This window comes from Oncorhynchus kisutch, linkage group LG22 (genome assembly GCF_002021735.2).
Source record: "Oncorhynchus kisutch isolate 150728-3 linkage group LG22, Okis_V2, whole genome shotgun sequence".
NCBI classification, from domain to species: domain Eukaryota; kingdom Metazoa; phylum Chordata; class Actinopteri; order Salmoniformes; family Salmonidae; genus Oncorhynchus; species Oncorhynchus kisutch.
Genome location: NC_034195.2, coordinates 22995224 through 23011897, shown reverse-complemented (window position 1 = coordinate 23011897; position 16674 = coordinate 22995224). Strand labels below are relative to the sequence as shown.

Below are 16674 nucleotides of genomic sequence, written 5' to 3'. Positions count from 1 at the left end.
TGCCCTAAACAACAGTATACCAAGGCATATTGACATTAGAGCGAGGCATAAAGCATCACAGGTGTTGATTGGGTGAGCTAAGACAACACGGGTGAGACAACAATGGGTAAACAGCTAGACACAACACACAGGCAAATGGCGATAAATGGGCAAGAGGGTCAGTTACCTACACACTGTGCCTGAGTTCGAGGCTGGGGTTGACAGATAAACAAAATGAAGTACCGTGTTAATGAACAGTCCAGCAGGCATCAGCTGTGTAGCCGAGTGATCATAGGGTCCAATGAGCACAATAGATGAAACAGGGAGCCATTCAGTAGTCGATTACTACGCTAGGCGAGAGCGGGAGACAGTGTTCAAATTAAGATCCGACATCTGTACAGTTAAGCCTTTAATTGGCTTGGGACTGGAAAACTGCACTGCATTTGAAAATAATTGACATTCATCCAAGAGAACACTTATCAGTCAACTTCATAGTGTTACAGTAGAGCTCCCTTGTCGTCCTCTGTTGTGTTGTGTGGATATGGTGAGAAGATGGAGAGAGGAGCCACACCCCCTGTCATCAGCAGGCTGTATCAGGAGCACTGCACTCTTTCATGTTGGCTGGCATGGTAATGAGAGGTGATAGAAATAGGTGAGCTTCTCCCACTGGGCCTCCACACAGGGATTGCCAAGACTATGGCGTGGGCCGTGAGTGTGAGTGTGTATGTGTGTGTGTATCCCACGATTCTTCCTGAAATGAATCGCCTCAGCAGCTCAGAGGATAACGCTCCCCCTTCAGACATCCTTAATCCCTCTAAACTCCTCATGACACTTGCTGTTGATCTATTCATCTCAACTTATTGCCTCATTGTCACTATTCTCTCCCGCTGCCTGCCTGTATACTCCATTAAGATGCTACAGGAGCAGACAAACTTTGACTACATATTGGCTCCTTTTTTCATGTGACCCAGTTTGCCACTCACTGTTTAAAACATATATCTATAATCTAGTTGTTAGTCGCTGTGTGTGCATAACGCCATGTAGCTATCGTGTAAGAGAAAAAAGGGTCAACTTGGTATTCTCCAAGAGAAGCATTCCCTTAGCAACCTCTCACAGGACTCTTTTAAGACCATTACAGAGTCTTGCGGACGGTAGAGTCTCACACATGGGAACGGGAGGTCAAGGAGAAGGATGATGCTGTGTGCTGTAGCTTTCTCTCCCCTCCCACAGACTCTTGCGGCTTGAGACTCTTGCTACTTCAACAGGACACACGGATGGAGAGAGGGAGAACAGGGGGAGTAGTGGGGGCCAATAGATCCTGTAATGTACCCAGCCTCAGAGAGAGGAAAGAGAAGGGAGGAAAAGAGGAGTGAGAGAGACAGAGAGAGAGAGAGATGAGGGGTAGAAGAGAAGTGAGTAAATGAGGAGAGAGGGGAAGTAGGGCCAAAGGAGAGAGTTGAAGAGAAAGCTCGTCATGCTGGCCTCATCTCAGATGAGTAGACTTGAAACTTCTCAGATGAGGTTTCAAGTCTACTGCAGCGCCATCTCTTGACTGGCTGCATCACCACTTGGTGTGGTAACTGCTTGGCATCTGGCGACAAGGTGCTACAGAGGGTGGGGCCGATGTCCCTGCCTTCCATGACCTCTATACCAGGCGGTGTCAGAGCAAGGCCCAGAAAATTGTCAAAGACTCTAGCCACCCAAGCCATAGACTGTTCACTCTGCTACTGCACGGCAAGTGCTGGAGCGCCAAGTCTGCGACCTAAAAGCCCCTGAACAGCTTCTACCCCAAAACCATAAGTCAGCTGAACAGTTAATCACATGGCTACCCAGACTATTTGCCTTGACCCTTTTTTGTACTGACTCTCTTGCACTTATGCTATACACACACACTGGACTCTGCCCAAACACTCACACATACTTACACGGACACTCCAACACACACACACACGCACACACACACGCACACACACACAACACACACACACACACACACACACACACACACACACACACACACACACACACACACACACACACACACACACACACACACACACACACACACACACACACACACACACACACACACACACACACATGCATATTGACACCACACACACTCACACATACACTCACTTTCAAACTCTTTACACAACCTAGTGCTACTCTGTTTATTATCTATCCTTATTGCCTAGTCACTTTTACCCCAACCTACATGCACCTATTACCTTAACTACCCCTGCACATTGACTCTGCACCGCTACTCCTTCTATATATATTATTGTTATTTACTGTGTTACTATTTTATATTTTTATTTGCTAATTTTCTTACTTTTTAACTCTGCGTTGTTGGGAAAGGGCTTGTAACTAGGCATTTCACTGTAAAGTCCACACCTGTTGTATTGTCGCATGTGACAAATAAAATGGATTTGATTTGAAGTGATGTGAGAGTAGAAAGGCTGCATTTTAGCCCCAGTCCCTAGGAACGGTTGACACACTCTTTCACCAGACGTGACTTTCTAGCAGTGGTGTAAAGTACTTTAGTAAAAGTAGTTTAGTTCCTGCATAGTTCCTAGGAAACTATGCAGTTTTTTGTTTTTTTACGTGTTATTTCTTACATTAGTACCCCAGGTCATCTTAGGTTTCATTACATACAGTCGAGAAGAACTACTGAATATAAGATCAGCGTCAACTCACCATCAGTACGACCAAGAATATGTTTTTCGCGACGCGGATCCTGTGTTCTGCCTTACAAACAGTACAACGGAGCGGATCCTATGCAGCGACCCAAAAAAACGACTCCGAAAGAGAGGGAAACGAGGCGGTCTTCTGGTCAGACTCCGGAGACGGGCACACCGTGCACCACTCCCTAGCATTCTTCTTGCCAATGTCCAGTCTCTTGACAACAAGGTTGATGAAATCCGAGCAAGGGTAGCATTCCAGAGGGACATCAGAGACTGTAATGTTCTTTGCTTCACGGAAACGTGGCTCACCGGAGAGACGCTATCCGAAGTGGTGCAGCCAACGGGTTTCTCCACGCATCGCGCCGACAGAAACAACATCTTTCTGGTAAGAAGAGGGGTGGGGGCGTATGCCTTATGGCCAACGTGACATGGTGTGATGAAAGAAACATACAGGAACTCAAATCCTTCTGTTCACCTGATTTAGAATTCCTCACAATCAAATGTAGACCGCATTATCTGCCAAGAGAATTCTCTTCGATTATAATCACAGCCGTATATATCCCCCCCCAAGCAGACACATCGATGGCTCTGAACGAACTTTATTTAACTCTCTGCAAACTGGAAACAATTTATCCGGAGGCTGCATTCATTGTAGCTGGGGATTTTAACAAGGCTAATCTGAAAACAAGACTCCCTAAATTTTATCAGCATATCGATTGCACAACCAGGGGTGGAAAGACCTTGGATCATTGTTACTCTAACTTCCGCGACGCATATAAGGTCCTGCCCCGCCCCCCTTTCGGAAAAGCTGACCACGACTCCATTTTGTTGATCCCTGCCTACAGACAGAAACTAAAACAAGAGGCTCCCACGCTGAGGTCTGTCCAACGCTGGTCCGACCAAGCTGACTCCACACTCCAAGACTGCTTCCATCACGTGGACTGGGAGATGTTTCGTATTGCGTCAGATAACAACATTGACGAATACGCTGATTCGGTGTGCGAGTTCATTAGAACGTGCGTTGAAGATGTCGTTCCCATAGCAACGATTAAAACATTCCCTAACCAGAAACCGTGGATTGATGGCAGCATTCGTGTGAAACTGAAAGCGCGAACCACTGCTTTTAATCAGGGCAAGGTGTCTGGTAACATGACCGAATACAAACAGTGCAGCTATTCCCTCCGCAAGGCTATCAAACAAGCTAAGCGCCAGTACAGAGACAAAGTAGAATCTCAATTCAACGGCTCAGACACAAGAGGCATGTGGCAGGGTCTACAGTCAATCACGGACTACAGGAAGAAATCCAGCCCAGTCACGGACCAGGATGTCTTGCTCCCAGGCAAACTAAATAACTTTTTTTCCCGCTTTGAGGACAATACTGTGCCACTGACACGGCCTGCAACGAAAACATGCGGTCTCTCCTTCACTGCAGCCGAGGTGAGTAAGACATTTAAACGTGTTAACCCTCGCAAGGCTGCAGGCCCAGACGGCATCCCCAGCCGCGCCCTCAGAGCATGCGCAGACCAGCTGGCCGGTGTGTTTACGGACATATTCAATCAATCCCTATACCAGTCTGCTGTTCCCACATGCTTCAAGAGGGCCACCATTGTTCCTGTTCCCAAGAAAGCTAAGGTAACTGAGCTAAACGACTACCGCCCCGTAGCACTCACATCCGTCATCATGAAGTGCTTTGAGAGACTAGTCAAGGACCATATCACCTCCACCCTACCTGACACCCTAGACCCACTCCAATTTGCTTACCGCCCAAATAGGTCCACAGACGATGCAATCTCAACCACACTGCACACTGCCCTAACCCATCTGGACAAGAGGAATACCTATGTGAGAATGCTGTTCATCGACTACAGCTCGGCATTCAACACCATAGTACCCTCCAAGCTCGTCATCAAGCTCGAGACCCTGGGTCTCGACCCCGCCCTGTGCAACTGGGTACTGGACTTCCTGACGGGCCGCCCCCAGGTGGTGAGGGTAGGCAACAACATCTCCACCCCTCTGATCCTCAACACTGGGGCCCCACAAGGGTGCGTTCTGAGCCCTCTCCTGTACTCCCTGTTTACCCACGACTGCGTGGCCACGCACGCCTCCAACTCAATCATCAAGTTTGCGGACGACACAACAGTGGTAGGCTTGATTACCAACAACGACGAGACGGCCTACAGGGAGGAGGTGAGGGCCCTCGGAGTGTGGTGTCAGGAAAATAACCTCACACTCAACGTCAACAAAACTAAGGAGATGATTGTGGACTTCAGGAAACAGCAGAGGGAACACCCCCCTATCCACATCGATGGAACAGTAGTGGAGAGGGTAGCAAGTTTTAAGTTCCTTGGCATACACATCACAGACAAACTGAATTGGTCCACTCACACAGACAGCATCGTGAAGAAGGCGCAGCAGCGCCTCTTCAACCTCAGGAGGCTGAAGAAATTCGGCTTGTCACCAAAAGCACTCACAAACTTCTACAGATGCACAATCGAGAGCATCCTGGCGGGGTGTATCACCGCCTGGTATGGCAACTGCACCGCCCTCAACCGTAAGGCTATCCAGAGGGTAGTGAGGTCTGCACAACGGGGGCAAACTACCTGCCCTCCAGGACACCTACACCACCCGATGCTACAGGAAGGCCATAAAGATCATCAAGGACATCAACCACCCGAGCCACTGCCTGTTCACCCCGCTGTCATCCAGAAGGCGAGGTCAGTACAGGTGCATCAAAGCTGGGACCGAGAGACTGAAAAACAGCTTCTATCTCAAGGCCATCAGACTGTTAAACAGCCACCACTAACATTGAGTGGCTGCTGCCAACACACTGTCAATGACACTGACTCAACTCTAGCCACTTTAATAATGGGAATTGATGGGAAATTATGTAAATATATCACTAGCCACTTTAAACAATGCTACCTTATATAATGTTACTTACCCTACATTATTCATCTCATATGCATATGTATATACTGTACTCTATATCATCGACTGCATCCTTATGTAATACATGTATCACTAGCCACTTTAACTATGCCACTTTGTTTACATACTCATCTCATATGTTATACTGTACTCGATATCATCTACTGTATCTTGCCTATGCTGCTTTGTACCATAACTCATTCATATATCCTTATGTACATATTCCTTATCCCCTTACACTGTGTATAAGACAGTAGTGTTTTTGGAATTGTTAGTTAGATTACTTGTTCGTTATTACTGCATTGTCGGAACTAGAAGCACAAGCATTTCGCTACACTCGCATTAACATCTGCTAACCATGTGTATGTGAGAAATAAAATTTGATTTGATTTGATTTAAAGTACTACTTAAGTCATTTTTTTTGGTACCTGTACTTTACTTTACTACTTATATTTTTAACTACATTTACTTTTACTTCACTACATTCCTTAAGAAAATATTGTACTTTTTACATTTTCCTCGACACCTACAAGTACTCATTACATTTTGAATGCTTAGCAGGACAGGACAATAGTCAAATTCCCAAGTTTATCAACCGGTCATCCCTACTGCCTCTGATCTGGCAGACTCACTAAACACACATGCTTCGTTTGTAAATGATGTCTGAATGTTGGAATGTGCTCGTGGCTTTCCGTAAATAAAAAAAAACGAAGAAATGGTGCCATCTGGTTTGCTTAATATAAGGAATTTGAAATGATTTATACTTTGACTTTTGATAAATACTTTGACTTTTATACTTTTATACTTTTACTCAAGTAGAATTTTACTGGGTGACTTTTACTTTTACCTAAGTACTATAGTTGTGTACTTTTTCCACCACTGCTTTCTAGCTCCCTGAGTGGTGAATGTGGGGTGGAGGCATGGCTCCTTACGCATCTGTAGTGGGGGAGATGGTACACACTTATCTACGAAGACTTACAGACACTTAGGCCTACAGTTCATGATGAAAATGGCCAACATCAATGATTCACAGCTCTATGAGATACGGCTCAGGGGCCTCATTTATAAATGTTGCGTGTGCACAAAATATTTATATATCTGACACAAAAGTAGGCATTTGCTGAACTTGACCTGAAAAAGTGCTTGTCCTCCCGCAAATTTTAAACCATGCGTAAGCACAGTTTCTAGTGGTTGAAGAATTTCATTGCATGAAGGCAAAGTAGCCTTGTAGCCTTGTTCAAATGGGGAATATATGATGACGTATTCATAACAAAAACACTGGTAACATAGGCATACATTTCTTATTATTTAGGCTATTTCATTTCCATGATCATTGCAGAATAAATTCCTCACCTTTTCTGACTGTGATGGTGTCATACTTGCGAAATAGACTAAAGGTCTACAACAAGTTAGGATAGGCTACCATTCATCCCATCTCTCATTTAACTGGACCCACATCAAGGTAGTAAATAAACTGAAAAAATATATAAATGCAAAAATGTCAAAGATTTACAGTTACAATTATAAAGAAACCAGTCAATGTAAATAACTTCATTAGGCCCTAATCTATGGATTTCACATGACTGGGAATACAGATACACATTTGTTGGTTACAGATACCAACAGATGGTATCTGGGGTGGGGATAAACAAATCAGTATCTGGTGTGACCACCATTTGTCTCATGCAGCGTGACATCTCCTTCACATATAGAGTTGATCAGGCTGTTGAGTATGGCCTGTGCTATGTTGTCCCACTCCTCTTCAATGGTTGTGCAAAGTTGCTGGATATTGACGGGAACTAGAATCAAATCAAATCAAATATATTTATATAGCCCTTCTTACATCAGCTGATATCTCAAAGTGCTGTACAGAAACCCAGCCTAAAACCCCAAACAGCAAGCAATGCAGGTGTAGAAGCACGGTGGCTAGGAAAAACACCCTAGAAAGGCCAAAACCTAGGAAGAAACCTAGAGAGGAACCAGGCTATGAGGGGTGGCCAGTCCTCTTCTGGCTGTGCCGGGTGGAGATTATAACAGAACATGGCCAAGATGTTCAAATGTTCATAAATGACCAGCCTGGTCAAATAATAATAATCACAGTAGTTGTCAAGGGTGCAGCAAGTCAGCACCTCAGGAGTAAATGTCAGTTGGCTTTCCATAGCTGATCATTAAGAGTATCTCTACCACTCCTGCTGTCTCTAGAGAGTTGAAAACAGCAGGTCTGGGACACGTCCGGTGAACAGGTCAGGATTCCATAGCTGCAGGCAGAACAGTTGAAACTGGAGCAGCAGCACGGCCAGGTGGACTGGGGACAGCAAGGAGTCATCATGCCAGGTAGTCCTGAGGCATGGTCCTAGGGCTCAGATCTGGTGTTTAAACAGATCTCCAACCTCCTCTTCTTCCTCCTCCTCTTTCAATGTGACAGTCATCTCCCTCTCCTCCTCTTTCACTCCAATAACTGCATCCTCATCTTTCTGTGCCCCCTCTTCCTTTACAGTAACATCCTCCTCCTCTTTCACTCTGAATGCATCTTCCTCTTCTTTCACTGAAACGTCTTCCTCTTCTTTCACTGAAACGTCTTTCTCTTCTTTCACTGAAACGTCTTTCTCTTCTTCTTTCATGGTAACAGACTCACCCTCTACTTGTTTTTTTATTGTAACATCCTTCTCTTCCTCCTCCTCCTTGACAAGAGCTTCTTTCTCCGTCCAGCAGACCTCCTCTTCTTTAGCAGGAGGAGAGTAGCTTAGTGAACTCATGGTCGGGGATGTTAGCTAGTTAGCATTAGCGACTAGCCTAGTTCTAAGCTAACTTAGCAAACCAGCTAGCTGACAAACAATGTAAATATATAATTAAATGGGTCAACAAGTACATACAACAGAAGTGTGTTTAATACACAGCAAAACAGTGTAAAGAGTGTTTTTTTTAAATTACATATTTTTTTATTTTACCCCTTTTTCTCCCCAATTTCGTGGTATCCAATTGTTTTAGTAGCTACTATCTTGTCTCATCGCTACAACTCCCGTACGGGCTCGGGAGAGACGAAGGTTGAAAGTCATGCGTCCTCCGATACACAACCCAACCAAGCCGCACTGCTTCTTAACACAGCGTGCATCCAACCCGGAAGCCAGCCGCACCAATGTGTCGGAGGAAACACCATGCACCTGGCAACCTTGGTTAGCGTACACTGCGCCCGGCCCGCCACAGGAGTCGCTGGTGCGCGATGAGACAAGGACATCCCCACCGGCAAAGCCCTCCCTAACCTGGACGACGCTAGGCCAATTGTGCGTCGCCCCACGGACCTCCCAGTCGCGGCCGGTTACAACAGAGCCTGGGCGCGAACCCAGGGTCTCTGGTGGCACAGCTGGCGCTGCAGTACAGCGCCCTTAACCACTGCGCCGCCCGGGAAGCCCAGAGCGTGAGTGTTGTAACTATGTTTGCTAGAAAACTACCGAGGTGTCTGACACGCTGTCGTACACGTCAATCCAGTGCATCCCAAACATGATCAATGGGTGACATGTCTGGTGAGTATGCAGGCCATGGAAGACCTGGTAAATTTTCAGCTTCCAGGAATTGTGTACAGATCCTTGTGATATGGGTCTGTGCATTATCATGCTGAAACATGAGGTGATGGCAGCGGATGAATGGCACGACAATGGGCCTAAGGATCTCATCAAGGTGCATTCAAATTGCCATCGATAAAATGTTATTGTGTGTGCTGTCTGTAGCTTATGCCTGCCCATACCATAAGCCCACCGCCACCTTGGGACACTGTTCACAACGTTGACATCAACAAACCGCTCGCCCACATAACGCCATACATGTGGTCTGCGGCTGTGAGGGCGGTCAGACGTACTGCCAAATTCTCTAAAATGACGTTGGAGGCAGCTTATGGTGGAGAAATGAACATTCAATTCTCTGGCAAAGGTTTTGGTGGACATTCCTGCAGTCAGCATGCCAAATGCAAGCTCCCTCAAAACTTGACACATCTGTGGCATTGTGTTGTGTGACAAAACTGCACATTATAGAGTGGCCTTTTATTGTCCCTAGCGCAAGGTGCACCTGTGTAATGATTATGCTGTTTAATCAGCTTCTTGATATGCAACACCTGTCAGGCGGATGGATTATCTTGGCAAAGGAGAAATGATCACTAACGGAGATAACATTTGAGAGAAATAAGGTTTTTGTGCATATGGAAAACATCTGGGATCTTTTATTTCAGCTCATGAAACACAGGACCTTACATGGTGAATTTATATTTTTGTTCAGTAACTAGTAACTAGTATTTTGCTCTATGCGATCCGAAGCTTCTAGTTTAATGGTAGAACAGACTGTTCTCCGTTTCCATAGATGTTTATAGACTATGTCTGAATACTGTAATGTCACATTTCTAGAGTAGACAGTGTATAAGGGCACAAGGCGAGACCCAGATGCAGACGGTTAGTGTCCAAGATGTTTATTAACAATCCAAAAGGGGTAGGCAAGAGAATGGTCGTGGACAGGCAAAAGGTCAAAACCAGTTCAGAGGTACAGAATAGCAGTCAGGCTCCAGGTCAGGGCAGGCAGAATAGTCAGGCAGGCAGGAATGGAGTCCAGAAAAACAGGCAAAGGTCAAAACAGGGAGGACTAGTAAAAGAGAATAGAAAAGCAGGAGCACAGGAAAACCACGCTGGTCGACTTGAACATTCAAGACGAACTGGCAGAGAGCTAGGAAACACAGGGATAAATACACCAGGGAAAATAAGCGACACCTGGAGGGGGTGGAGACAATTACAAGGACAGGTGAAACAGTTCAGGGCGTGACCCAATGTTTAATTTATAAGCATAATACATAATACAGATATCAAAACCACTGCTGAATAAATGCCTAATCTTTTCTGGCCATGATGAGTTCATATTCCGGAACTAGCTATCCAACCCCCATACGCATCTGTCATTTAATTGGGCCTATTAGATAGGTCCTGTACCATTATTTTATATTATATAATTTTATAGTAAGATTAAGATTACCTTAGCTGAATGAAATAGAAAGCATATTTCTTTGCATATGAAGTAACTAGGTTTAGCGTAAAAGTGATCATTTGAAACAAGCCCTATACACTAGATTTAGAGTTATTTGGCAACTGTAGTTTTGATTTGATTTGATTTGATTAGGATCTCTTTTAGTCCTCATGTGGACTAATCTTCCAAGAGTTCTTAACAGTTGTGAATGAGACAAACTTTAGAATGTCTTAGAAATTAAAACAAATATGAGCTGCATTGTGCGACTATAGGCTATTGATGATTTGAGAAAGTCACAAAAAAAGCATGCCCCAGGCTGCACACGCTGATCTCACATCAATTGGTCATATTTGCACCCATCAAACCATTCTCAATTTAATCTTGTCTTTACTAATATTTAAAATTAGATTTGATTTATTATGTCCCATTATTAAATGGGCAGGAACAGGGGCAGGGGAAAAGTACATGTCATCCTTATGCCGTGGCCTCGCCAACCATGTTGCTGCAGCTACCCAGTGCTTAATTGGGAAACCAAGTGAAATCTGTTTGGGAACATGTTTTCACAATGAAACATATTTCAATTAAACTGTTGACAGACCCTCACTGTGTGCACTCGAGAAAGGAATGAAGGAGAGAGAGGGGGAGATGGAAGCGAACAGTGATGTGATATTCTGTAGCTAAAGGTAATGTGTCAGCCTATTAATTAATTAATTAATTATAGAAAAAAAAAGACCTATTACTAGGCTATTCAAAATCAAATACTAATTCACTGTAATTGTAGGCTAACCAGCCTACTCTGTAGCCGCCCTGCACAATCAATGAACCAACAGCATCACCTAGGCCTGTAGGTTCTCTCCCAGACTCATGGATAGTAATGTTGGAGCGTAGCATAAGGTAAACCGTCCATCCAGTATGTATAATAATTCAGTCCACACTCAAAGGCAAATATTAGAATTTGTTTAATGTATAATATAGGCTAGACCAATTACGTACCAAAGACATGTTAAATAGTTGTTGTTTTTCTGCTGTGCGTAATATGCGGAAGGCTATGTATTGTATAACGGCACAATCATTATTTTAATTCAGGCTTTTTTTCTCAGGCTTGATCATATATAGGCGTATGCATAAGCTCTAACAGTATGGGTGTTTTGAATGAGTCATCACCTTGGAAAGCGCTGTCCATTTGGTTGTGTTAGGCTTTGAAACAACATCCACCACGACAATGTTTTCCACTCAGTTTCAACCTGTAGTTGAACTTCTTTCTTCAAATGGATCGATCACAGTGAAGTGAGTTTTAAAAGCATGATACTGTTTTGATGATAAGTGTTTGATGTGATTTTAGATTACATTTTCAGGATGTCAGTGTGGTTAGAGGGACAATAGAGCGCTGAGTACCAGGCCATTAGCGACATGACGATCATTAGCGAGTTGGGTACTATTAAAACATGTCCAGAGTGCAAAAGAGAAGATTACAGTGAATCGTGGAATTTTACTGCAGTCATGACTAATGACTATTGATGTGGCGGTAATACAGTCACCACAACAGCTCGAGTAGGGGCCAGAGACTGTTTGATGACATGGAAATGTCCCTGAAAGAGGCAGTTTTGCTTTCATGATAATGATGTGGCTGTACTAGTAGTTCAAGTTGTGTTCATTGTCATAGAGACTGTGAGGCAGTGAATAGAGTGCTGTCTGCTCTGAGAACCAACTCACCTATAAAGACCTCCTTCAACAGCAAACTGTTGTTCCCATGCTTTCCTGTGGGTACTGCAGTGCTGAAACAAGCTACAGATTTGGTGCAGGGGTTAAACAAAGCCAGTTGGATTTCCTCTTAGAGCAGTGACTGTAACAATGGCTCTGAAAGGAAAACTCCACCATTGTATTATATCCACCATATATTTTACATTTGAGATTTATTCGAAGTAGCCACGCTTTGCCTTGATGACAGCTTGGCACACTATTGGCATTCTCTAAACCAGCTTCATGGAATGCATTTCAATTAACAGGTGTGCCTTGTTAAAAGTTAATTTGTGGAATTTATTTCCTTCATAATGTCATTGAGCCAATCAGTTGTGTTATGACAAGGTAGGGTTGGTTAACAGAAGATAGCCCTATTTGGTAAAAGACCAAGTCCATATTATGGCAAGAACAGCTCAAATAAGCAAAGAGAAACGACAGTCCATCATTACTTTAAGACATGAAGGTCAGTCCATCTGAAAAATGTCAAGAACTTTGAAAGTTTCTTCAAGTGCAGTTGCAAAAAACATCAAGCGCTATGATGAGACTGGCTCTCATGAGGACCGCCACAGGAAAGGATGACCCAGAGGTACCTCTACTGCAGAGGATAAGTTCATTAGAGTTACCAGCCTCAGAAATGTTTGCCCAAATAAATACTTCACAGAGTTCAAGTAACAGACACAACTCAGCATCAACATTTCAGAGGAGACTGTGTGAATCAGGCCTTCATGGCCAAATGACTGCAAAGAAACCACTACTAAAGGATGCCAACAAGAAGAAGAGACTTGCTTGTGCCAAGAAACACGAGCAATGGACAGTAGACCGGTGGAAATCTGTCCTTTGGTCTGAAGAGTCCAAATTTGAGATTTTTGGTTCCAACCACCGTGCCTTTCTGAGATGCAGAGTAGGTGAACGGATGATCTCTGCATGTGTGGTTCCCACCATGAAGCATGGAGGAGGAGGTGTGATGGTGTGGGGCTGCTTTGCTGGTGACACTGTCAGTGATTTATTTAGAATTCAAGGCCAACTTAACCAGGATGGCTACTACAGCATTCTACAGCGATACACCACCCCATCTGGTTTGCGTTTAGTGGGACTATCATTTGACTATCATCAGAACAATTACCAACACAACCCCAGGCTGTGTAAGGGCTATTTGACCAAGAAGGAGAGTGATCACCTGACCTCAACCCAATTGAGATGGTTTGGGATTATGAGTCTGACCGCAGAGTGAAGGAAAAGCAGCCAACAAGTGCTCAGCATATGTGGGAACTCCTTCAAGACTGTTGGAAAAGCATTCCTCATGAAGCTGTTTGAGAGATTGCCAAGAGTGTGCAAAGCTGTCATCAAGGCAAACGGTGGCTACTTTGAAGAATCTAAAATCTTACATCTATTTTGATTTGTTTATTAACCCTTTTTTTGGTTACTACATGATTCCATATGTTATTTGATCGTTTTGATGTCTTCACTATTATTCTTCATTGTAGAAAATATTAAAAATAAAGAACAACTTTTGAATGAGGAGGTGTGTCCAAACTTTTAACTGGTACTGTATGTGCTGTGTTTGTTTGTTGTTAAATAAATGCAGGTCCTTTTTTAGGGTGCACAGTCCACTGTGAGAGTATAATGTAGCTGGTACGGATTGGTTGTATTCAAATGGGCTATTCTGTAGCTGTGTGTGAATATACTGATTCTCCAAGTGAACTCTCTGTGAGAAGTCCTTCCCAAATGTCCTTAAACAGCCCCATGTTTTACTGTAAATACACAGAACATATGTGCTTTGCTGCTCATGGGTTAGGACAACATATGTTCTACATTCTACAGGCATCGTCTGTTGGCTAAAAGACATCAAGGATCTTCTGGGAAAAATGTCAAATGGCAGAACATCAATTGGATCTGTGTTTGAAACTAACGAATGACCTACCCATAACCTTTCTGTAGCCCTTTACTGCAGTCAAATTACACATTTACTTTCTAGTGGCTTCATGGATGGAATGTAAACCCGTATTTTTTATCATTTCATAATTAATCAACTTTTTTTTTTTAAACACACAGAAAATCTGATGTTTCTATTTGAAACAGTTTTGTTATAATTCAGTCTTCTGTGATGTATATAAAGTGTAATATTGGGATACAAACTCCAAATGGAATACATTTCATCGCTATATCTGACATGGTACAGGTGTCTTATTTTTTTAAGCCCATAACCATGTGTGTGAGGTGGATACTTTTGTTTCAAAGTTGATTTGTTCAAGACTACCAAGAATCACTTTGTGTGACCCTGACTAAGCCCATTGCAGTAAAATGTTAGGTTTGAAGGACATACATTTTTTTTTAAATATAGTGTATATCCTCATATAGTCTGGGGTGAAAGTAAGGAGGTCCAGTATGGCGTCCCGGCAAAAGACTGTAAATAGTGGGGGTACGCCGTACCAGTAAAACATGAGCCTATCACAATAATTATAACAAAATGTTAAGGAAACTGTTGGCTGTTACACCACTTTTTAATATTAGTGGTCAGAGGCATGAAAAATGTGTGTTGTAGCCAATGCTCCAAAATTAGATGTGGTGAGATGGAAATATGTTGTGAGAGGTTGAATGAATTCTACTTTCACCCCTGCATACAGTATCATGGACATTGTGGCCTGGTTCCAGATCTGTTTGTAGCATCTTGCCAACACCTATGGTGTTTGATATGAGTTGGTTATACAGCACAAACAGATCTGGGAATGGTCTGTAAGCACTGGTTTTACATGTCAAACCAGACTGGGTTTGACATGTACAGCCTTGCATGGGCATGTGAGTGCAGTGCAGTGTGAATCTAACATCCTCTGATCTCTTTTGCCTTTAACCTTCCTCCTTCTGCTGGGACCTGTGGATGTTGCTGCCTTTGCTAGCTTATTGTGAGTACACATCAGATTACACATCTGGTTACACATCTGGTTACACATCTGATTACACATCTGGTTACACATCTGATTACACATCTGATTACACATCTGGTTACACATCGGATTGCACATCAGATTACACATCTGATTACACATCTGGTTACACATCTGATTACACATCTGGTTACACATCCGATTACACATCTGATTACACATCTGATTACACATCAGATTACACATCCGGTCACACATCTGGTTACACATATGGTTACACATCAATTACACATCTGATTACACATCTGGCCAAACCATGTTCTCATCTGAATTGTTCTGCTGATACACACACTTAACTGAAAGCAGTCATATTTTCAGTGGAAGAAATACTGCCAGTTACGATTTAATACTGACAATTTGCTAATGACGGCTTGTTGTTTTATGTGACTCCAGGTGATGTCGCCAGGCATGGAGAATGACCACATCTTCCATATGACTGGGTCCGGTGCTGACCAGGACCCCAAGGGTGTGTTCACCATCAACAGGGTGACCGGAGAGGTGTCCGTCAGCCAAGAGCTGGACAGAGAGGCCATCAGCTCCTACACGGTGAGTACATACCTCACACAGCCGAAAGAAAGACAGACATTTTGATTCCATCTCCTGATGCTTTTATTCATTCATGTACAACAAAATATGTGTGAAACGTAACATTAGAGAGAAAGTAGAGGTGTTTGGGTTTCAACTACAGACTTAGATTCCAGATCTAGGCTGTGAATATATCTGGCAGAATCTGTCTGAGAGAAAATGGACTCAAATTCTCTCATGGGTGACTTGATGCTATCAGTCACAAGTTGAAGGTTTGTGATAAAAGAGTCATAAGAAGACTGCGGGAATCTAGTTTATTCAAATGCCTCTGGGGTGTCTTCCTGACTAAAGCATTTCCTTGCAAAAGAGAGTGATTCTTTCAAGTCACACACAATTGATTGTATCCCACTTGCAGTGATAGACACAAGTCTAGTTAGTTGAGTGCATGTTCGTAGATGAAACTTTGCTTTTTTAATGACTGTCAATGGAGTGTGTGGCTAAACATAAGTGTCTGGGGTGTTTGATTGGTGGTGAAGTAGAAGGAAGGAGCAGGCTTCTGAGAGAGGGGCAGAGGGAGACAGCAGGCCCAGGTGGGATTAAACCAGAGACACAGCCAAGCACTTGACATTTACATCTCTTTCCTGAGCTCTCCCCAGCTACACACAACACGCAAGCACATACAGTGCATTCGGAAAGTATTCAGACCCCTTTTACTTTAAAAAAATCCCTCTCGTACGTCTACAGACAATACCCCCTAATGACAAAGCACCATTTATTAAAAATAAAAAACTGAAATATCACATTTACATAAGTATTCAGACCTTTTTCTCAATAGTTTGTTGAAGCATCTTTGGCAGCGATTACAGCCTTGAGTC

General features: G+C 43.5%; 1 protein-coding gene across 2 annotated transcripts in view; it reads left to right on the top strand.

Annotated features, from left to right (window-relative positions):
- cdh13 (cadherin 13, H-cadherin (heart)) overlaps positions 1-16674 on the top strand; it is a 545258-nt gene that overhangs the window by 236072 nt on the left and 292512 nt on the right. The window contains exons 5-6 of one of the 2 annotated variants that reach the window (XM_020456207.2): positions 15227-15232; positions 15668-15820. In XM_020456207.2, coding sequence (XP_020311796.2) covers positions 15227-15232; positions 15668-15820 — 159 coding nt within the window. The remainder of the gene's footprint in view (positions 1-15226; positions 15233-15667; positions 15821-16674) is intronic. The other variant, XM_020456206.2, reaches the window with a different exon arrangement.